The 23,707-nt window shown below is 41.2% G+C and overlaps 1 protein-coding gene across 2 annotated transcripts in view; it reads right to left on the bottom strand.

Moving 5' to 3' along the window:
* Window positions 1–11,016: 11,016 nt before the first annotated feature.
* Window positions 11,017–23,707, bottom strand: part of glra4a (glycine receptor, alpha 4a) — a 31,405-nt gene continuing 18,714 nt past the window's right edge. Inside the window, exons 3-10 of one of the 2 annotated variants that reach the window (XM_037462527.2) lie at window positions 22,544–22,611; window positions 21,266–21,489; window positions 19,805–19,887; window positions 17,269–17,406; window positions 16,908–17,122; window positions 15,656–15,805; window positions 13,663–13,779; window positions 11,017–11,944 (exon numbers count right to left, since the gene is read on the bottom strand). In XM_037462527.2, the coding sequence (XP_037318424.1) occupies window positions 11,639–11,944; window positions 13,663–13,779; window positions 15,656–15,805; window positions 16,908–17,122; window positions 17,269–17,406; window positions 19,805–19,887; window positions 21,266–21,489; window positions 22,544–22,611 (1,301 nt within the window). In that variant the 3' untranslated portion in view covers window positions 11,017–11,638. The remainder of the gene's footprint in view (window positions 11,945–13,662; window positions 13,780–15,655; window positions 15,806–16,907; window positions 17,123–17,268; window positions 17,407–19,804; window positions 19,888–21,265; window positions 21,490–22,543; window positions 22,612–23,707) is intronic. The other variant, XM_037462528.2, reaches the window with a different exon arrangement.

The raw sequence follows: 23,707 nt of genomic DNA, 5'->3' as shown, positions 1-23,707 counted from the left end.
TTCCGGGGTCCTATAGCCAGTGTTGGGAAAGTTTACTTTCTACATTAACTAGTTCAAAGTTTAGTTTACAAATTTTAAAAAGGAACTAGTTCAGTTCATAATTCAAAATATTTGAACTAAGTTCACGGTTCCAAAAAATGAACTAGTTCAGTTCTTTTTTTCCATACGTTGCTGCGAGCTATTTTTTTTTAAAATTATTGCCACAGCCCAGAACCACAGACAGCAATTATTTTATCAGTTTTAACACTGAAGCGATGCATCAGATTTAATCTTCTTATCCAATTTGAATCCTTATCCAACCAGGGTTTACATTAGCATTGAGGGGACAGCATTTCCCTAATGATTCTTTGATGCTATGTTGCTGTCTATTCACTCCACACTAGCAGCAGTTGCAGAGTTTACCCCTACACTACATTCTCAAACACATGCTGCTTAAATGGTCTTTTTTAAATAAGGAATTATTAAAAGAAAAACAGGACAGTAATCATTAAGGTGCAAATGTTTGCAAAGAAAGGTCAGATTCCTCCCATCCTCACCGACCTTGTCAGTAACTTCATAAACTCTTTAAAATTATTATACGCCGCCTCTTTGCTACACTTATTAATGCGCGTTTATGGTGTGTTTTCTATAGAAATCTGGTACCCCATTGAACGATGTTAAGCTGAACGAACGCGCCGTTCATAGACACCAGAATGAACGAGAACAGTGACGTTCATCGGGCATTAATACAGTACGTTGAGTTCACGTTCGCCCAAAATATCAACAAGTTTATGAACGCGTTCAGGCACAACACTGTCCCAAAAGGGCCGGGATCGCACCTCACCCAGCATGCCTCGGCCTTCACTTTTTTCACTACAGAGTTTTGTTGCACCCTGTGACTCCGGCGTTAGACTCCTTCGACTGAGTTTTAAGATGGGTTGGATGGGTTACTGACTAAAATTTATGCCCCCACCCCCTAACTGCCTCAGGGAAACTTGTAAATATAATAAGTCAAATAAGTCAAACAAGCAAGTTGTATCTGGTTTAACCCTTTTATTCCTGTAGGCGTTTTTTAGGTCTCATGCTGGAAATTGCATTTACACACTAAAACTAGGATAACGCATGTCTGATGATAGTGACAGTGAGTCTGTCGATCAAGATGAGGATGGAGACATAGTAGAGGTTGAAAATCCTCCTTGTTGAACACCCCACAATACATTCTGTGCTCCCTCTGGCATAACATTTCTAATGATATCATGTCCCCCCCTTCAGTATTTTAAGACATTCTTCAGGTTATTGTAGGCCAGTTGAATGTGTATGCCATAAAATTTGACACAAACAAGCCCTTTAAGTTTACATGTTTTGTATGTGGATTTTGTACATACAGTGTTGGTCATTTCATTTCTTTGTTTAATATTTTTGAATTTATGTTTGAATCCATTTGTGGTTAATGTGCTCAAAATGCACTACTTTCTTAATGCTTACATTGCTTGTTTGACTTATTATATTTACAAGTTACCCTGAGGCAACAGACCTAAATCAAGTTAGGGGGTGGGGGCATATATTTTAGTCGGTAACCCATCAAACCCATCTAACAAGTGGCCCGATAGGGGCCCTCGGACCGTACACTGCTGGGCATTTACACACTAAAACTGTATGATTTATGAAAGCAAAAGGTATATCTTGAAATTTCTTGTTGTCATGATAAAAGGGAACATAAGTGAGTGTGTTTGGATGTGAAAATCAGTATATATATTTTGATATTTGTATGGGACACACAAAAAAAGAAGAAACTCAGATTTGCTTGGGAAAAAACTACTTACAGGGGCTTTATCCCCATAAAACATAAAGGACGAAGCCTGGAAGTCTCCATTATGTTAGCCTAGTGTGTGGACAGTATATCTGTAAAGGTTTTACTTTTATTGAGTAAAGCAGAACAAATAGAGAGAGACTTTAGTGGAGGCCTCACGGCCACTTCACGCACAGTGGAAGCAATGCAGCTCAAATCTCTCCGTTTGCCGGGCAAATTATAAGTCCCGCCTCTCTATGGATTCGTCAGAGCCAATGGAATGGAGCCAGACCCACGTGGGATAGATCGCCCGTTTTCCTGGCCAGTAAAAAGAGGAGACGTGTGGAGCGAGAAATGACGCTCCGCTCTGAGGGCGAAGCCCCGCCCCCCTTTCCCATGTAAACAAGACGTAATGTTCGATCCGAGAGTTTTAGGCGCGTCATTGATTTAGGAGGCTGTGATTGGAAGTCGGGACTGGAGCTGTCAAAAAGCTGGACAAATCAAAATTGCCCATAATTCGGGATGTCCCGGGCATGCCTACCCCCGGAAATGATGCATTCTTTCATTGAAAACTCATAAAAATAACGGAATTTATGTTTAAAAAGTCATAATGTGATTCGAGTGCTTTGAGTTTGTTTTGTTTGGCGATTAGTGGCTTTAAGGCTGAACGCTTCTTTACGGTAACGCCCCCACTGGAAGTGTTTTTTTAATAATGCGCCGTTAAAGGCGTTGCGTAGCCACGCTTTCCCAAAGGGACACTCAAATCTTCGCAGAAACGAATAAACGGAAGGTCTTCTACAGTCTCTGATAGAAGATTATGAAAGAATAACGCATACTTCTCGCTAGAAATGCCATCGAAATGCATACAAATGCAGATGCTTTCTTAAAATATTGTGTTTTTCACGGAGATTATGCTGACCGTCCGCCATGTTTTTCTTTTCGCTACCGGGAAACTTGATAGTCACGTGACCTATTTGCAAAGCAATGTAAATGAATGGGCCAAAAGAAACGTAACATAGTAACGTTATTTTGGGGGAAAACGTAACATGACTACGTTTATCACGGTGGACCAACGTAGCCATTTCACGCTTTTTTTGGAGACTGGGTTGAATGTTTTGCAACAATTTTAAGAGACTAAACACATTTCACACTAACGTAGCTATGTCGCTATGTTCGCTAGCTTGTCGCTAACGTTTCTGGTCTGTTGTTTGTTACTGAAGAAAAATGTAAACTTTGCGCTTCACAATGCTATAGCGTGCTATGGGGGAGCTGCAGAGTCAGGTGACAGTCCTCAGCAGGATCTTCATTTCATCCGACTGCCGCTTCATATAGGTAGGTAGTAGGTAGGTAGTAGCATATTCAAGTCAACAACATAAATCGTTTGTTTTAATAAAAACATTTTAATAATTTTTTTTTAATAACGTTGTGCTCTCTGTTTAGATGTACTCGTGGATAACGTGGAAAAGCTTCAGCACTCTCGGTGGGGTTTACAAATAGCCTTCGGTAAGGACATTGTATGACAGTCAACTATACATTTATTATCTATATATCACAGGCAATGGCTCGGGATGGAAAAAATGCAAGTTTGTACAGTGACACATTGCATGCGGTGTGTGTGGCGTGGGATAACTGGATGGATGGGACAGGCCATTACTCAGCAGGAAGAGGACAGTAAATAAAAGGGTGTGGTGCCACACGCTGAGCATCTCCTGCTGAGTCTCGTCTTTCTCAGTTTGAGTCCACCACGAGTGTTTGTCATGCAAAAGCCCAACACAAACGTAACTGAGATGGATGTGATGTTTATTTTTGAAGCTCCTGCAGGGACTGCTCGTAGCGATGACGCTGTTTTTTTTTTTTTAGAGCAGATAGACGTGGCGGGAATAAAAGGTGCGGGAAGAGCACACAAGCTCAACTCGCTGGTGTAGATCCTGGTTCTTCTTCTTCAAAATCCAAAGCCCTCTCGCTCCAACTCGAGCATTTGCATTGTGCACACAAAACACATTCGTACGCACACCCTCACCTTCCTGATTCAGCCCCTGTAGGCCGGTTGCCTCCCCTCCAATCCTATCCCCACATCGCACAGATTATTATTCACTCTCGGCTTCCCAGCGGGCCTTTTGTTTCCAAGGCAACAAGACTTAATGGATGTGTTCTGTTTGCTGGGGTCTAGACAATCAGCCTTTTTAAGGAACGAGACAATGTCAATAATATTTGATAAAATTGTCATGGATAAATATTTTATGGATAAATAAATAAAGTGCTGCACTGTGCTTGTTAACTATGGGCTATCCTAAAGAACACCATGTCCTGTTTATAAGGCTCTATATTATAACCTGTAACAGAATGCACAGACTGGCCCTTTTCCTCCTTCTCAGGAAAAGGAGGCGGGGAATTAGAAGGACCTAAATTAAGCACACCTGTGAGGTGGGGAAAGGCGGAAAATAATCAACGATCAGAGGCTGCATGGAGGAAAGAGAGCAGTGAGAGTGAAACAAAGGATTGAGTTGATTATCCGGTTTCTCTACATTTGGGGCCAAAAGACAGTAAAACTATATGAAACAAATTCACACTAAGAGTCAGATCTCCAGAGGACACACTTCTGCGGCCACCGTTTGACGGACATGGACAACTATGGGCTTCCTCGCCGTTGGTCAACTAGAAAGTTAAGTCCCTGAAACCCCTCTGCAGATTTCCCGTATTCAATCCCAAACACACACACACACGCACACACACACACACACCTGCAAACATATGCTACATCTCTTCAGATAATAATTGGACCATATCTGGACTCCTAATTTGGTGATTTGATTCAATGGACTTTGCTTGTTTGAACAGTCGTGGTGGTAATGAATTACTGGACATTTTGTGTTCATTCCTGACTCGTGTGAACTTTATGTTTTTGAGTCCCTGAGTTACTACTCAGCGCTCAAAGGTTAATTTTCTAAATTGAACGGAGGAGAATTTATATCATTCCCAAGTTTGACAATTTGATGAAAAAGGATTAAATTTAGTATTTTTTCAAGGGGCTTTCACACAGTAACTTGCGTTGCTCCAGTTATTTAAAATGGGGCGAGAGGGCAGGAAAGCGTAGTCATTAGAACATCTTTAGTTGGAGTCTGAACTTGTTGCACCAAGCTGGCATTTAAAATTGAAAACTTTATAACATCTATGTACATCTTGACAAAGGTGTTAATGTCCAATGTCTCATTTAAAGAAAATGCTACGGTCCAGTGGCTGATGCCAACACAGCTAATCACAAAGCCGAAATCTAACCGGATCAATGGCTGCTCTCTCAGTGACGTTACTGCTCAATCTGGAGGCGAACCCATCACCTGCTTACCTCGCAAGGCGGGTGACCCCTCAACATGTTTTAAAGATGTTCATGGCCACAGGCACGCTGGAGACCATCCTCTTAAAGAGTGTTTTATACTGCCAGGGTCCATCCTAAAAAGTGGTTTGGACTGTCACAATAAACCCATGCAAGCCTACTTTACATCTAAAGTGTAGCACTACCTTATTGTACTGGACTCTCTAAACGGCTTCCTCAACGATCACCTGATCAGTTAGATGACATTACAGTAGAATTTGAATGTACAAATGCCAGCATTTGCCATTGCAAAAATGAATTTCCCAACTATTAAACCATTGCAATCCAGTGTTTTAGTGTGTTTCTCTATGAAGAAATGCCAAATAATCAGTGCAGGAGCTGTATGTACATGACACAACTTAAGCAGAAAAAAATAAATGAGGTCCCCCCTCTCAGTTTCCTTTAGCAGCATCACAACAGCAGCCTCTGCAGGAAGGGGGAGACCAGCAGTGAGGGATCAGATATGAGGGCAGCAGGCCTGGTCATGGAGGACCTACTACCACTCTCTCAGTAATCACAATGCTTCAGGAGAGCAGTGAAAATGCTTCCAGTGTAGCTGTCACCTCACCATGATTATGGGCCAGAGGCATGTGATTGAGCTGAAATGCCATCCGTGGTGGGGTTTGAGAGTGGGGAGTATATGGAGGAGTAGTGGGGAGAAAGTTTCTGTCCTGTCTGACTTACCTCAGTATTTATCTCCTTAGCTACATCGTAGAATGAGATGAGTCAATTACATCTTTTGTTAATTGATTGAATGCATACCAGGAAACCCTTTGATACCACTGAAACTCGTAGAAACCCTAACCTAAATATTGCAATATAAAGTGCAGTGTATTTTTTATTTCATGTTTGAATGGAACCTTCACTTACAAAAACTATATTTCTAAATGATTTATAAGGTGTAAAAGGTCAGCTTCTGCCTGCATGCTAACTCAGAGAAAAAGGAAGTAGTAGAATTAGCAGACTGACAGGGTCCTGCAGGTTCAGCCTTGCTTTTGACCTGCCAGTGAAAACAAGCAAGACGAAGAAGGAAAGTCTAACCTTAAGAGACATCACAGGCATTCATTATCATGGCGTCTACGACATTCTCCGGGATATCTGTTATTTAACAAAGGCTCTTTTCCCCAGCTCGACTTTTAATTAGCACAGAAAGAAAATGACCTTTTTGAATTGTCAAAGGATGTGTCACCTTCAGAGAAAACACGACCTCTGATTTTTGGCATATATGCAAAGATAAATACTACCCCATATGGGAGCCAATTTGAGTTGATCTTAGAATGTTAAAATAGTGTTTTTTGTTGTTGTTTTTTTTGGCTTCTGCTGTTTTTGATACGGAGAGGGAAGTCAGCATAGCGGTAAGAGTTTTGAGTTGTATTTAGCTCCTCCCAACTATGGATGACCTCAGTATAAATAGGCCTACAAGAGACTTTTCCCTTCTGTTTCTTGCAATAAATAGTTCATTAAGCTAACAAAAAGAGGACTTCAAATGAGCCATGCCTGCAGTTTATTCTTATTATTATTATTTGATACCTTTTCAACACAAGCAAACTACCAACGTGTGTGTGTGTGTGTGTGTGTGTGTTAAAATTAATGAAAGTTATGGTCCCTCCTTGAAAGCCAGCAAAGGAACACTGTTGTCTCTTTTCCTCTTTATTTTCTGTCTCCGGTGAGAACCCAAGGAGAAATTTAGCTGTCTCAAATACACAAACACGCACCCACTCATACGTGCACGCTCTGCAGGTACATGCATTGTCTCCCGAGGAAGTCATTATTTCCCCTCTTGGCTCACCTCGCCCAGACAACCTCCAGGCGCTGAATCGGTGTCAGAACAGCGGAGGGAGAAGGCTGCGAGCTGTCTCCCTCCCTTTGCTTTCTCGGGCATTAACCAGAGATAGTGTCGAGTCTGATGGACAGGACGGAAAAGGAGGAAAAGAAATACCCCTGTTTACTTAAATAGCAGCAGGAGCAGAGGATGTGGGAGGGGAGCCGTGCTGATCAACTCGGCAAGGCGGCAAACGTGTCAACACGCAAAGACACGCGCGTCCTTTTGCAGGCTGTAATACCTGGAGGCTTTTTTCACTGCATGTACTCTGGACAAAGAGGGAAAAGGGAATGAGGGGCAAAGAAAGAAAGGAGGGAGGAGAAAATGACAGCCTTTGAGGGTTTTTTGTGAGTCTTGAAAGAAGAAATTCATTTTTTAGTTCAGTGTCACTAAGAATGATAAAAACATATAATTCGAGGTAAAGCTTGATCCCTAAGTAGATAAAAATGCTTTTCTCTTACAACCAGGACACTTGATAAAACGGTTATGAATATTATACTCCCTTTGTGCCAATTAATCCCCCTAAATGTTATGCACTTTCCGTTGAAACCTAGTTTGATGAATACGTGCTTTAACATCCGGTTCGCTGCTCTAGATGGGAGCCCTTACAAATGTTCTGGCATCTTGCTCTTTTACCTAATTCAATCTTCAAGCTCCACCTCTCCCCAAGAAATTCAGAAAGCGAGGGACGTAATTCTGGTAGGGAAGGGGCTAATTCCTTGTTTTCCCCTGCTCGCACACGAATGCAGTGCACGTATATATGTCTTCAACCATTATCCACATAAACCCCCGAGCTGCTGTCTTCCCAGCTGTGGGGAGGCTCTCAGATGTTGGAATTACAGAACTGTTGAAGCGCAGCAAGGGATTAGTTGAAATGAATCCAGTGTTTTCTATGTGAATATACACATAGTCAGTTGAAGATAAATGTTTTCATTATTCAAATTAGACAAAAGGGGGGCAAAGTGAAGAAACTCTGATTTCCAGATATGATTCAAACTGAGAAAGGGGTTATGAATTGAAGAGTGTGGGTGCTAATCTGACCTGCTTTGAGGATTAATCACACTGGTAAATTGGGCGGACCAACGGGGCTTGTCAACTCTTTGTGCTTACATGGCTGATGTTAAAAGGTTGTCTGTTGGCGGGGTGTTGTTAGAGTAGAAAGTGTCAACTAAGCTTGAATTCAGAGAATAAATCTAGTGGAACATTAAAAAAAAAAAAATAAATGCTGCCGTAGATGCAAGAACAGCAGAAATGTTTCGTGGCTTTAGCAATTTGTCGCTATCGCCACAACAGCCTGTCAACACACTCCCGTCCGCTTCAGGAATGTTGTTGCAACATCGGTTCTTCATTATCTCGGAGAACAAACCATTATCTTGGTTTAAGCCCTCAACGCAAAGATTGATGAGACATAATGCACAGGAAATATCTGTTCTCTGTTCAACAATATTTAGAACTAAACTGTTTTGCACACATTACTTAGCATGCTGTGTTAAAGGGAAAGTCAATGACTTTACATTCTATTATTAACTGAAAGGATACGCTCACGTGAGAAAATAGTCAATCAACTGATCAGATAAAGTGCTTGCTATGTTTTTGTTTTAATGGATGTTGCGTCATACAGTAGTAACTAAAGAACTTCCGAATATAAAATAATATGTGTATATTTGAATGCATGTGTAGAATTTGATCATTAAGCACTCGATAGACAAGACATTTGGCATAAACCTTAACACCAAAAATACACAAAAGGGAATATTTACAGTGTAAGGATCCACATGGGAGACATGAATTTGCATCCACAACTCCTGCTTGGAGCAAGCAGTTTCTTTACACCCCTTTATTTAAAGTTAACATGTCTAGCGTTGTCTCATTGATATGCCACTGTCAAAAGAAACAAATATATATTCCCCCTCGGCTGCTGTTTTAAAATGTCATTGAATGTTAAAAACCCCTTTTTAGATTTATTTTCGCATCTACATAGGAGTTTTTATGTGCATGAAAGGAGAAGAAGCCAGTGGCTCTAAGGCACAGCAATATTGATGCAAGTCTTATGCTGCTTTCTCAAAGCTCACACATCAGTTTTGGCGCCACTGACATTCAGCTGAAATGATGAGGGGGGCCGGGGGGGGGGGGGGGATCCAGAGGGTTACCCAGAGAAAACAAGGGTAATGCCTTAGAGTGACTCCACATGTCCATTCTTTTCACCCCCTGCTAATAGTGTTATTGTTTGTACACCATTGGATGACTTGAGAGTAAATGTGTCACTCAATAACTTAATGAGAAGTCTTTAAATATGCAGAAATGCCACAACGCACACCACAGCGATGAGGTCATGTTGAAAATGTGAAGATTTAATCTCCGCATTTGGGTCGACACTTATTAGAAAATAAATTAGACGGTCTGATAGCTCTGGTATTCTCTTTTGTCCCTTGTGACAGGTTGTGGGCGTGTTTTTGACATAACGCTGCTGGGATTTGGTGTGCAATGAAAGCTGGCGTGTGAATCTGTTCCGCGGAGTGAAGATCCTAAAAATATTGTAATCCATCAATCTTTCCGTGTCCTTGAAATGATACATATTGTGAGGGGACATGCAGTTTTCTGGGAGGGGTGATGAAGAGTTATGTGCTCGGAATTATGAGTCTATTTTGCACCTGTCAGCCAAGTTTAGGGAACCTTCTCACTGTGCCACAAATGTACTGTTTTTGTCATTATTATTATTATTATTGAAACAATACTACAACAGCGAGAGGCGAATAGTTGCCAAGGCGACCTTACTGCTTTCTTGTTTTAGGTTATAGATGATTATTTGTAGCGTAGGAGCGTTAAATTAAAACTTTTAAATGAGCAGTCTGTGGGATTAAGTGGCATCTAATGAAGTTGCTGATTGCAACCGGCGGAACCTGACTACACAACCCGCTCTGTCCCGTGCACATCAGAGCTGTGTAACCTTCACGAAAGACCAAGGCCGTCTGCAGAGCCCCCCGACCCATGTTCATATAAAGGGCTCATTTAGTTAACGAAAATGCACTGATTTTTCCAGGTGATTAGATACTGATGAAAACATAGTTCGGAATATTATATTCAACTTCTGCAAACAAATCCTCTATACTAGCCTTTTTTTTAAAGCAAATAATGTAAAAAAAGTCCTATTTTTTATTTTTTCAGAAAAATTACTTGAATACAAGGTGTTCAACTTTGGATTTTTAATTTTTTTTTTTACTAAAGAGCAATTGCCAATTTGGACATGCCCTCACATTCTGTCAAACTGAAGGATTTGAGTGAATACGTAAAGCCACTCTATCTTTTCTATCTATTAATGCCACCAATGCTTATAAACCTCTGCAACAGAACCTCCCTCATTTCACCTCAGTAGGCTGTGATTTAAAAGGATAATCTGTAACACTGGATACATAAAAACAGAAATCTATATAAATATAACAACGGAGAGAGGATAAAGTAGAAACAAAGGACTGCCTGAAAGCACGGGCGCACACACATACACAAACGCACACTCTTTTTCATTACCTGGGGAACCGTACAATAGAGAGGAGTTGATTAGGATTGTCGACGAAGGGACAGTAGGCTCCAGCTGCCTCTCTGAATTCATTGTCATTAGCAGTGGAACACCAAGCCCTTTTCAAACTCATTAGTTGATAAAACACTCCTCTGATTTCCCATTAAAAAACTCATTCATGCTTTCTAGCTGGCAATGCCCCCCCCCCTCCACTCCCATACCATATCCCTGCATTTCCACACCTTCAGAGACTGAGACTGGAAAAGAAATTGCAGCTATTTTCTCAACATATTCCTTCAGATTCCTCAAAGATGGATTGTGCACGCAGGGTTTCACTAAGACCTTTAACCACAAGTGTGAACTGATTACTTCTTTAGCATCTGCAAAACTTTCAATTCATTTTACTGTGGGTTAAAGGTCTTTCCTCATGGGATTTGGAGTTGATGGGTCTATCAAAAGACTGAAATGGAGTGTTATGTTTGATGCATCTACTGTGACTGAATTGCAAGTAATAAACATCAAAATCTTCAGCTTAGAGAGCAACCAATAATTTCAAGTTTTCTCGCAGAATAACAATTTATTTCAATTTGACAAAAGGAAATACATATTTGTGCTTTGCAGTTTAATGAACAGCTTTTTTTAAATATACACTTTATACACCGTTATATATAATATGAATTGAAATGTCACCACTTAATAAGTATTAAATCTCAAAGACTCCCTCTGCACCCATGTGTACCTTGTAAAAAGCCTTTTTATCTTTTGAGTTTTTGAAAACAATCATTTAAAGGTGTCAAAATTCAAGTCAGTATATCTCATCCTCGCAGGAGCAACATCGACTTCTCTCGTCATTTCACACAAAAGGTCATGAAGCCACAAAAGTACCAGTAGTGTTTTGCCTCTGATGTAATCCGTATGAGCCGTAGAATCCACGCAGCTTGACCCCGTCATTTAGCACGATCGCTCTTTGTCCGAGATCCCAAAGACGCACCTGAGCACAACGTTTTTAGCAGTGGTTTTACAGTAGTTTTAAAGTCTCCCCACACGGTCTCCTCATTGTAATGTCGATATGACAGGCAGTTTTGGTTCTGAGGGAGGGGTGGGGGTGGGGGCGGGGGCGGCGGGAGGGGGGGTAAGTAGCAACTAGAGCCGGCAGAAAGCATCCTACAAATTTGCATGGAGGTCCTCGTGTCGCAGCACTTTATAGGTGAACCAGTAGAAGATGTTGAATATAAGGAAGCTCAAGGGAAAGATGGCTCTAGATATGGTGTCAATGCGCTTGGCCCGGTCCACAAAGCGCTTGTGAAGTACCTCTCCGTCGTACAGGGTAATCGGAGGTGGAAGAGGCGGCGGCGGCGGGGTGAACACGGCGGCTGCCTCCACGGCGGCGCCGTCCTTGTTCTGCAGGCAGTGACCCAGTCCGTAGCCCCGGAAGTAAAAACCACGGCTCTCCCTCACCAGCTCCTCCTCCTGTGGAATCAAGCAGAGGAAAAATAACATTGGGCCTCTTGCTGTCGACCCAAATTAGCTTTCAGCATTTTACGTTCCCACTCAGTGGGTGATTTACCGAATGCGTTTGGGGTGCAGCAGCACAAAAGAAAGAAAGCGTGAAAATTGGACTTTAGGGGTTACAATGTTTGTCACTGGTTGTTTAGTGAAACGGGTTGTTTGTGCTTGGCCTGTGTTACATTACGGTTCATTCATGTCACTGAAAATCTTGCAATGTTTAAAAAACCTACATCATCACAAAACAGTTATGTCCAACACACGAAAAGACAAAAAATATTTTTTTTTGCATGAGAAAATGTCTTTTTAAATAAAGTAAACATTAGACAGATTAAACAAGATACCTTCACTGTCATGTTTCGATACGACGTAGCCGGCGGTTTTTGTTTATTTCTTCACACACTGTTAATACGCAGGAAGCACAAACTGTGTCACCAGCCTCTGTTTCTTTAATCAAAGGTGCTAAATGTTATATTCACAGCATCATATAACCTAACTATTTGCTATATAGTGGAGTCAGGCTTTGATGTGCAGAGAATGAAGATGCTTTTTTGTTCTTGGACACCTTGGTTGCAGCTGATATCGACGACCCAAACCCAAACATTAGCTGATGTTAAGAGCTGTGTGAGTTTTGGAAAGAGAACGTCTATGCTTGTTGAAGTTTCTATGACACATAAAGCAATTGGAGGACATCATCATTAAGAGGAACTAAGGAATTTGATTATGAATGTTAATCAAATATTAATCTCCATCTCCTTCCCAGCTCTTTAACATTGCAGAATGATAAACCTTTCAAAATGGTTATTTAAAAAAAGATCTTTCCTCCACTCAAAGACGGTGAATGAGACATTGTTCCCACCCTTTTAAAGAGAATATTAACAGACATGCAGCTTAACTCTGACTGTTCTGTGCCCATTTGTGAAGGAAAGTCAAGACATATGATCTAAATTTGATGATTAGTAGTCAGTGACGTGCCCTGACAGCTCGCGACTTGGGCTCTCTGCCAACCCCCCCTCAAGGTGCACCTTCCGTGTTTAGCTGAAACAGACTTAATACACTGTAATCTTCTGCTGCCTTACGTGAGTAATTTAGGGTTCCTATCTGCTGCCTCAGAGAGCACCACACAACCGGGGGGCAGGGAGTTGTAGCTTTTCTAGCATAGCTTAATTATCCCTCCTACTTTTTCCTAAACGATACAGTACATCATGAGCTAAAAGCTAGTGTTTCTGTAAGATCATCTTCCGTGCTAAGTCCTATAAGGCAACGATAAAAATGTATAACTGTTCATTTTAACTAGACAGTATAATATGAAAAAGTACTGTTTTGTCATCGATGAATGCCAACATTTTCAGCGAGTGTCCAGAGAGAAAAAAGAATATAAAGGAGAGAACAAGAAGATGTTTTGAACTTTAAATTAGACATGAGAACAGGATACACATTGGGTGGGGGGGGGGGACAAAAAGGGCAAGAATTCCAAGCTAGTAATATTTGTATCAAAGGGCAGATGGGGCAGATAGGAGCAGGCATTAGTGACGGGGCGAGATCAGCACAAGGTAGGTTTAGCATGTGGCAGAATTGCCACCGTATGTTGAGGTTTGAAGTACACAATCAATTTGGAAGAATGGAGGCATGGACAAAAATTGGGTTGAAGGTCAGGCTTGACAAAGGGTTAAATGTTTTACCCTGGCACAGGCGCTGCAGTGCTGATTCAGGTTCCTGTAGGATGATTGTTGACTGTTACCGGGGAGGTCATTCGCTTTCCGCAACGACTCAACACTGCCAGGCTGACTTGCAAAAACCTCCGTTGAAAAGGAAGGTAGACACATTGAAATAAGAGTTATTGGTCCTTATTTCATCTTTAGTAATAAAACAAGACTTTAGTCTTCTATGGAAAAAAACACAAATGTTTCCCAAATTTTCGGCGCTTCATTTTAAAGAAGAAAGCCACGGCAAAAATAAAGTTATTAAATATGCAGACTTCAAATTTAAACAACAAGGTCAGATGCTCTCAGCTTTTAAAGAGGCACTGTGGTACTATAGGGCATTATCAGTGGCTGTTCATTTAGGGAAATGGCTTTCAAGACAAATCCTCAAGTCATTTCTTTAAATACTATCAATTAAGGCAAATATGAATTGAAGGCGGTGTGGATATTCTTGCCATAGTGAATCGGCAGAGCTGTGAATCACAAAGCTGAAAGTGCATCGATTAAACCATGGTCAGTCTGAGATTAGTGCGCTCCGTCACATCCCAAGCGCTCTCTCCACTGAGTTGTGCGTCAATGCCAGTCAGATGGATAGTTTGTGTCCCTAAAACTCCTGAGTGGGAGTAATTGTGCAACTAATGTGGACCGGGCTAGACCCTTTCTTGCTCCCTTATCGATGCAGGAAGTCACACTGCCTGGTAAATCTGCTGGACTTTTTTTTTTTTTTGCCTTTTTGCAGGGGAACTTTCCCGTGAGTCTGGGACGCTGATCGCTCCTTAATGGGATTTTCAAGAAGTCCGCAGCTGTCCATATAATCTTTATTCAACCTATGGATCCAATTTAGAAGATGCATTTTTGGGTCTTTGCTGTATAAAACATGTGCAGGTGGTCATCAAGATGCCATTCATTGGTTTGTGGGCTGCAGTTTTTAAGCATCGAGGTCTGTGTTTTGGATGTCGCAAAGGACAAATGCAAACGGAGGAGCCCATAATTGGACTGCAAAGCAGTGACGTGGGGACGCCGTATATGGCTCTTTAGCACCAGCGACCTGTAAACCACAGTAAGCCCGCCCTTAAGCACTCTCTGCTGTATGGTCCATTTTCATCTAAATGAGTACATCATTTACAAAATGAACATCCTGCTGTATTAAAGAAGACTTCTAACTTGCATTTTAAACCACGGACCCATGTTTATGTTTACTGAGTTCATAAATCAGATGAGATGTAGTCCTTTTTCTCATACTTTTATCAAATCAGTTTTGTTTTTTCAACCAGAGGTTTTCTCCATTGATGGTCTGTGGGAAGAAAGCAAGTTTAAGACAATTTCTTTTTTGTGTAACTTTCCACAATTGAAGTTTGCTGCCTATTTGGATAGAAAAAGCAATGTAAGTGATGCAGGCATGTTGCATAATATTGCTATGAAGAATTGTATGTTTCCAACATGGTATCCAAAACATTATTTATGGATAGTATCTAACAATTCACAAGCAATTAATGTTGCTGCCTTATCGTTAACTGTTCAAAACGGAGAATTTACGTTATACAATAGCAAGAGATGTCAGTGTCTCTCACTAAGCACAATAGGTCAGACTACAGAAATGTACGTGTTGCACTGTGAATGGGGGTCAGGGCATCCCGCGGCGGCAGGGATGGTGGTTCGGCTTTGCTCTGTGACGGAGGGAAAGGAGGGGGCTCGTCACAGGTCGGGCTCATGATGGAGACGAGCTTAACTGAAACGAACGGGCCTCAACAACTGCCTCATGTAATATGGCAGCCAGCTGTGGCGTGTTGGTGCTGTCAGTTCCTGGATATACAGCAGCCAAAAATAACAATAGGCATTAGTTAATGTTATAAAAGCTGACAGGGACTGGTGTGTGTGTGTGTGTGTGTGTGAGGCTTCCTCATTCTTGTTACTTTTTAAATCTGCTGCAATATTGGTGTGTTTTAGCGATTTTAGAGTGATTTACACTTACTATTCTTTGCTGCCGCTGCTTTTTCCTCAGCCTGATGAACTCCTTGTGTTGCCTTGAGACAAAGTTCACTGCTGCGTATTCCAGCAGGGCGGCAAACACAAACAGGAGGCACACCGCCATCCAAATGTCGATTGCCTTCACGTAGGACACCTGGGAAACAGACGAGGCCACGGCAATTTACAGAAAATCAATGAGGCTAACGGATATTCCGCGGGCGCTGCGTGATCCAACCATTCCTGCGCTCTGGCACGTAGTGACATACATCTTCGGGAGGGTCCTGGAATTGCAATGAGTCAGTGGGTTGTGGGCAGTTGACACATCGCCACGAGACAGGGTCACGGCTCTATGTCATTCCACGGCGAATAGGTGTCTCAGCAGATCAGCAACGCCCAATGAACCTGCATCGTGTGGATACTTGGGCGCTTACATGTTAGTCTTCAGCTGTCACGCATTTTAAAGTTTAGGTTGATGGTGTTAACAAATGTGTTGTTACTCTGTTAACATCCTTTTTATTGAATCTTACTAAAAATGTTCTGTTTAGTTGAATCATTTATGTTTTCCTTCCATATTCGGGTAGCCAGAGAAAGAGCAGAGTTCTGTTTGGTTTACAGACACTTGTTGCTTTACCTACAGATTCTTTTAAGAAATCTTTTGTCAAATACTGGATATTTCATAATCCTCTTCCTCATAAAATTGTTCAAATGAGAGAATCGACGAAATCCCTATGATTAGATTTTCTTGAGTGCCAAAACATGTTTGTGAGATCAGTGATTCTAATGGCTTCATTCTTCATTCCAGGTACATGTTTGTGGTAAATTTAAGAAAACAGAAGGTTGTCAAAACCCTATAATAGCCAATGAGAAAATAGCCCATTGTGAAGGATACAGTCTTTCATATTTGTTGTTTGTTTCCAATTTATATGTCACCATTTGTAAATATGTTGATACAAAATGTCAGAAGAATGCAGATTGTTTTTTCATTTAGTCTCCGACCTTCTTGATGATATGATGTCATGCCTGTGACTCTGCTTCCTTATTGGAGGAAGAAGAGCATGTGATTACTGGTTTAAGTTTATTAATTTCTGTGACTTAAATGCTGTGTGCTCCATTGATTTTCACATAATAAGCGATCCCAAATAGCTGCGGATTTTAAAACTCTGACTGTGTGATTGCCAGTAAACCATTTAACAAAGAATCCACCTTCCGCTATGTTCAGACACTCACACACCTTGTCCAACGGTCTCAAGACCCACCTTCGGCAGCGAGGCCCTCGAACCAGAGCTCTGCGTGGTCATCGTCAGTACAGTGGTGATACCCAGACCCACTCTGGCAGGTGCAGCGTCCATGTTTATCCAGAAAGACACCCATGAGAGGATGACGATGAGGAGGGACGGGATGTACATCTGGATCAAGTAGTAGCCCATTTGACGTTCGAGGTGGAACTTCACCTCAATGCAGGTGAATTTGCCTGCAGATACATGACGCAGTACGTTCAACCGGCTTGCTTAGCGTCGCTAACACTGTTGGGATCAGGCTGAATGCTAAAGGTACATTCTAAATTACAAAGTGAGGTTTGATGGTGTGTTGATGCCATCTGTGGAATTTGTTATTTACCCGTGTTGTAATGCTTAGTGCAGTAGCCCAAATCGTTCTCCTCCTTTAGCACAAACTGGGGGAGGGTGAGGTCATCAGCCACCTGAACGGGGTTGTCAGACAGCCACTCAAAGATCAAGTCATTCATGGTGTAACCAACTGTGAAAGGAGAACAGCGGGGATAAAAAGAAGATAATTAAGTATGACAGAATGTTACATTCAAGTCATCTTGGATGATATTGAATTAACTGAGAAGGCACACACTTTTCCTCGTTTCATGCACCTTGCACTTAATTTAAGACAAATTGTGGCATACTCTTTCATTATGGCAACATTCAATAAAATGCTTAATAGTTCATGATTTTGCCTTTTAAGCTTTAAAAGAAATCTTCAATAAAATGCTTCGGCTTAAGTTCTCATACGATTTGGAGGAGAGATGGTTTTACTTGCAACTGCACTCCATTTTCAACATATTTAGAATATTTTACCAAAGGTTGTCCAAGTTTTGCCCATCTGTCCAGCTACGAGCTATCCTGTGCCATCATGTTGGTCACAGTAAAGGTCACCCACCACAGCTCCAGTCATGTTATCGGGTTGCTTGAAGGTTACAGAATAAAGGACATGAGGAGCATATCTGCCGATGACAGCAGGAAACGCTTTATGAGCATACTGAGCTGATTTGAATGAACAAACTAAAAATGTTGCATATATACCATTTTTTTAGCACCTATCTATAAGCTTCCCTTCCTCGTGAATGTACACTTTAGGGCACCACTCAGGATGAGTTAAATTATTCTGCTTCCACACAAGGTTGCTCTTTATAAATGTTCGTGGCCCTATTTTGCAGCTACCTGATTATACGTACAGGATATCGAAAATGCAGGCCTCATGCAACAACACCGAATTTCTTGCACATCTGAACATTACTGATGTCCACTGGGACCCTTTAGGACCCAACTAACCAAGGCGTCAATTATTCAAGACGTTGTATCCAGCCCGACAACAAGACTGAAATACAATCACTTTGTTTCACGCATCCTGCCATAACCAGCAAGGGGCTACAGCTCAGAAGGGATGAAAATATAGTGTTTAAGATGCTATAGAAATAAAATTCCCTGCTGTATGTGAGCCAGGTAGAGTGATAATTATTAGTCACCTGTTGTCTTCATTAACATTTAAAAGTTGTTAATAAATCTTAAGGTACAAAGTGTATTTGAGGTTACTGGATGCTAATGGCACAGGGCAAAGCGTGGTGGTATAAGCTACATTTACGGCGCTTTTGATTTGACAGAATTGTATTGTTGTTATATCAATATATATCTATATAAGCCCTTGGCATTAATGGCCAGAAAAGCCGATTGGCCTTAAACCCCAAAGATAACTCCCGTATTTCTTTTTTTTTTTTGTTCTCTCTTGTGCATTCTCATGTTTCTGCGAACCTTGTAGTGGCAGTAAAACGCATAATGTCCTCTTAGCATCAAGCTCCACCCAAGGTGATCCCACCCTTTGGTGGAGTGCTATAGCACTTGCCAACACAAGGCCATGTTTTCTCACTAGAGGCCCTTTAATGGGGGTGTGATATGATACACTAACCTGAACAGATAAGCACACACACTGCGTCTTCAAGAACATATCTGTGTGCCTGAGTCCTCTGCCCTGCACTTCTTGAGGGTAAAATGACTTTATATTTTTGTTATTTTTCAGACATAAATCATGCTGCCTACTCTGCAAAGAGTTCTATACAAACCTCCTGTCTTTGTTGGATCAAATAAGGATGCAGGCAGAGTTCCCAGCGTTCAGCTTGACTTATTTATTCGTGAGGGATTCTGAGAAGGTGAAGGGACTTAATGGTACGAGTGCTCCTTCTGGTTCCACCCTCTGGCTGGACTTTAATTTTTCTTTCGTCCCAATGACAGGAAATTAGGTCAGTTAGGTTAGCTCTAGGCACAGAGGGTGGGTCACATATAATAAAAGGAACTGAAAATTAAAGTTTTATTATTTATATCCTGAAAAGTGGTTTCATGAGGGCAGACGCTATCTCAACTAAAGGGAAGACTGAAAGGGAATTCTACTATTCCTAAATTGTATCTATTTATAACATTCTAAACATTTTTTTAAACACTTTTCTTGAACTCTTTAAATAGATGACCAATAATAAAAAGTAGAATAGTGAACTGACTATTTCCTACACCGCATCAGCCATTATTGTGGCTATATTTGAGGAAACTTTGACTTCTGTGCAGTTCAACTACATTGTTCTGTGTGAATTTTGAGTGCCATCGTATGGATAGGAAAATTTGACGGACACTTGCACAGGAGATCAGGTGGTAGCAGACAAATGCAAACTGTTAAACATTTGTTTTTTGGAGAACAAAGGAGATGCAAATGAAAAAACTAAACCACATGGAATTTGTGAATACATCCCAGATATTGACACATATTTATGGCCGTGATGTAGTTACTATTCTTTAGAATATAGCAAGATAAATCAGGAAAAGAGGGCAGGTGGAAAGAGGACCAGTGAGACAAGGAAGTCAGAGAGAAGAAGAAAACTCACAGCTTTCAAGCTGCATTGTACAGGTCTGAGTGTCCATTGGGAAATTCTTCAAGTCCATAGGGCAGGACAAGGTAAGAGTCAGCCTGAGATGGAAAAAACAGATTGAAAGAGAGAAGTAATAAGGGATGTCAAAAGAGGCCCAAAAGCAGAAAGGCGCTCAAGGAAAACACCTCAAAGAACAAAGAGAGAGGATGTGTTAACAGATTACAAAAAAGGAAGCAAGTCAGTGACAAGCTACTCTGTTTTCCAAAGTATGAATCAACCCTAATTGAACCAATGATAATACTTAACAAATTCAAAAGAGTAGCTTGGAAAACATACTCTACCATTTGATTACTTGTAGCACCACAGCAATGGAAAAGTAATTGCTGCAGGCATCCCTGCTTTTATTTGTTGTGGTGTTGATGCATTAAGCTTTCAAAAATAATCAGAAGAACGGGGGAGAGAGAGAGAGACAGACAGAGAGAGAGAGAGAGAGAGAGAGACAGAGAGAGAGAGCTATTTGGTAGTCTGTCTGGAGGAAAACTGTAATTACCTGCTCTAATGCATCGCCCAGAGGCGAGACAAGAGCCGGCAGCAGTTTACACAGACATAGATCTGCTCCTGTGTAATGATGACACAATCAGTGTTTCTTTTCAGCTGAAGAACAAACTAGGAATAGCCGATTGATTCTGCTAACATGGCATTCATTGTGTCTTGTATTTAGTGGACGCAAAGATGTTCGTAATTAAAAAAGAGAGTTGGTAAACAAATCTAGAAGACTCAGTTAATCAGTTCAATCAGGGCGTGATTATCTTTATTTCCAACAGAGGAGTTATGTCTCTGCCTCTTCTTAAAAAACAAATGTAGACGGATATTTAATTTGTGTAATAGGAATATAAATTGAATGATCATTTTAACTCACATTTCTAAAACGTATTCTACCCAAAGGCATAATTCAGAAGAGCTGGCTTCCACAGTGGTGAAATGTCTGTTTTCAAAGGCAAAATAACCAAAACAATGTGAAATGTGAAAGACGCGCTCGAGTAAAAGTTTCCACACGTTTAATGTTTTGGTTTATTTAGCTGTTTGTAAATTTCCTGTCTTCTGTAGAATGTCATTTAACAAACTGACTACTTGCACCCATTTAGTATTTTGGAACCTGCAGTGCAGCTAAGTGGTTGGAAAGGTAATGTAATAGGGGTCACATTCTGGTCAATGGGTCATATATTAGTGGGATTGTTATCCACCTGCCTGCCTCAAACAAAATGGAGTTCCAGTAGTTTTCTTCACTTTATTTTGCATCTCCAAAATCTATAAGTATATCAATTGTTTCATGTTGAATATATGAAAACCCGCATGAAACCATCTGAATGAGTGATTACATGCAGAGGATTATTCAAGTCATAGTGCAACTAGGTCATCCATGATGTCATTCTCCAACTACCCATAGTCGAAGTTGGGAATTTGATCTTTAGTTACCTAATGCTGTACAGAACGCTGCCGTCTTGGAAAATCCGTAGCAGCTTGTTGTCAGTGGTGACCTCGTGGAAATTGGCACCTTTCTCGTTTGCGAAGAATAAATCCGGTTTCCAGATGGAGTCCAACATGGAGGGATCCAGATCCAGGGAGTCGTCCGGGTACTCGCTGTAAGCCAGGCGGGGGTCGTTCCATTTCTGCCGTAGAAACACATTGAGCCGGTAGTCCTGTGGAAGAACTCGGGGAAGTTAATGGAAAACGTATCAGCGGTGACGCTTGTAGTACAGATGGAGAGTCTAGAAGTGGATCATTCTGCAGCCTAGGGATTTGAAAAGTTTCTTGCGATGTTCTGTTACATCGTCCCTGACTGATGATGACTTTAAGATGACTAAAGGTCTTTGAAAGACGAAACCACGATGAAACTTTAAAGTGAAATTCCGTCCAAAAAAAGGTCACTTTCTTCTGTCTGACATATGAAATGTTGTAATCCACAACAAGAGGTCTTAACATAGATGTGCTCCATTGTGCTGTAAGCACTGAAGTTTTACATGTGGTCAATCCCGTTGTTTATTTTACTTTGCTTGAAAGACCCCTTGCCTCACCTTTTATTCATCAGATATTCCTAAAGTAACGATTCAATAAGATGGTGTAGTGCTTGCTCAGCCATGCCAAGTACTGAAGTCACTCCCTTCCCGCCTTCCCAACATACTTGAGTTATTTAAATAAAGTTCCAATCTGTGTGATTCACTCAGAAATAATATTTTTATATTTCTATATATTTATCTTTCTGTTTTCTTACTTGTCCATGTCATTAACCAGAACAAAAAATCCTGTATCTCCAGCGCATACATTGACATAGTTACTCTTGACTTTTTACTAGAGGTCTGACAATGGGCCTCCCTCCAGACGCCCTTCCACTGTTCCTCACGCGTGTGTCCTGCAGCTAGAACGCCGTTAATGCAGAGTTGAGTACAGTCATTTTCCCCGGAACCCCTCGTCCTCTCTCCCACACACCTTTTCAGCAGTTTTTATCAATTTTTCATTTTAATTGCAGAGTGGACAGTTTATTATCAGCGTGTCAGTGACCCATTGGTCTCTGAAGGTTGCACTGCTACGCTCCAGGAAACACAGAAATGAGGGAACGGCTTCAGCCCTAAGTGGATTAGCAAAGTTGGATTTCAAGAATTATATCTCTCTATGTAGATATCTGAGATTTCTTTTAAATGATGCTAATGATGTTTTAAGGAAAATTGACATAAAAAATGTCCACAGTCCTCTTACCATTGTTGTTTCGGTGATGGACCCAAAGCTGTTGATGAAAATGTTACACGTGACATTCACAGCTGGACCTGAGGAAAGAAAGAAATGGACTGAATTCACACATCTTTCTCCCCGAATATGATTCATGAGATCATACACAGGAATGCTTATGGTATTGTATTGCATATCCCCTGTGACTTTAAGATTTACAGCAGTTTATTCATTCATTTTGAGTCAAGCGAGCTTCAGTCACTGCTTGTGAAGAGCCCGTATGCTGATGCACTAAAGGACAAATTATACTCAAGCCCTTCTGCAAGAGTAATTACAGCCAAAATACTTCTAATTTACTAAAACCATCCACAGAAATGTTCTCGGAAACCAATCAAATGACTGAGAGGGTCACAGACTCATCAGTCCACATTTTGGCATTTATAAATATCGCAGTGTGCAACCCTGACCTTTGACATTATATTCATACGATACTTATTTGCAACAGCAAATACTTTTAGTGAAAAACTAATTTATTTTTCCTTCTTCCAATTATAGCGAGCTGACTTTTTAATGGTTATATTTGGGCACTCAAAGCTCTTTATAGTTGGGGAAGATCATGGCCGTGCTTTGATGTTGAAAAGGCATTAGTGTCCTGAAGTAAGACATAATATATGGACTTATTAACAGTTAACTCACACCATAATCTCTTCCTAACTTTGACGCGGCTGCTTTTGTTGCCGTAACCCAGATTTTCACACGGACTCGTGCCTCCGTAGACGGATACGGAGGGAGAGATGATGGGAGTCAAAGACGCTGTGAGGTAAAAGGGACGAGTGCATTTCCGGTGCACTACGAACAATGCAAGTTTAGTTTTTGCTGTTTGGCTCATTGATTTTGTCCACTTATCACCAGCAATGTGACCCACAGCTGATGGAGGCAAGAAAGGTTCTTCCATTGTTTTAGACAGGCTTTTTATAAATTGAATTAGCCTAGTAGCTCGTTGGCAGTCTAGCCTAACAACTGGCTTTGCAATGCAAAAGAATGCGCAGGACCCCGTCCCCATGACGATAACCACGTACCCCTTCCTGTGCTGGATACCAGTACACGTAGCTCAGGTGGCATTTACGTTAAACTTCAAAATGTCATTGTGGAAACAGGGTTACGACAAAATGACTGGCCTGCACCACAAAGGGT

Source organism: Pungitius pungitius, chromosome 2 (assembly GCF_949316345.1).
Source record: "Pungitius pungitius chromosome 2, fPunPun2.1, whole genome shotgun sequence".
Classification (NCBI taxonomy): Eukaryota; Metazoa; Chordata; class Actinopteri; order Perciformes; family Gasterosteidae; genus Pungitius; species Pungitius pungitius.
This window is presented reverse-complemented; position numbering and strand designations above follow the sequence as displayed.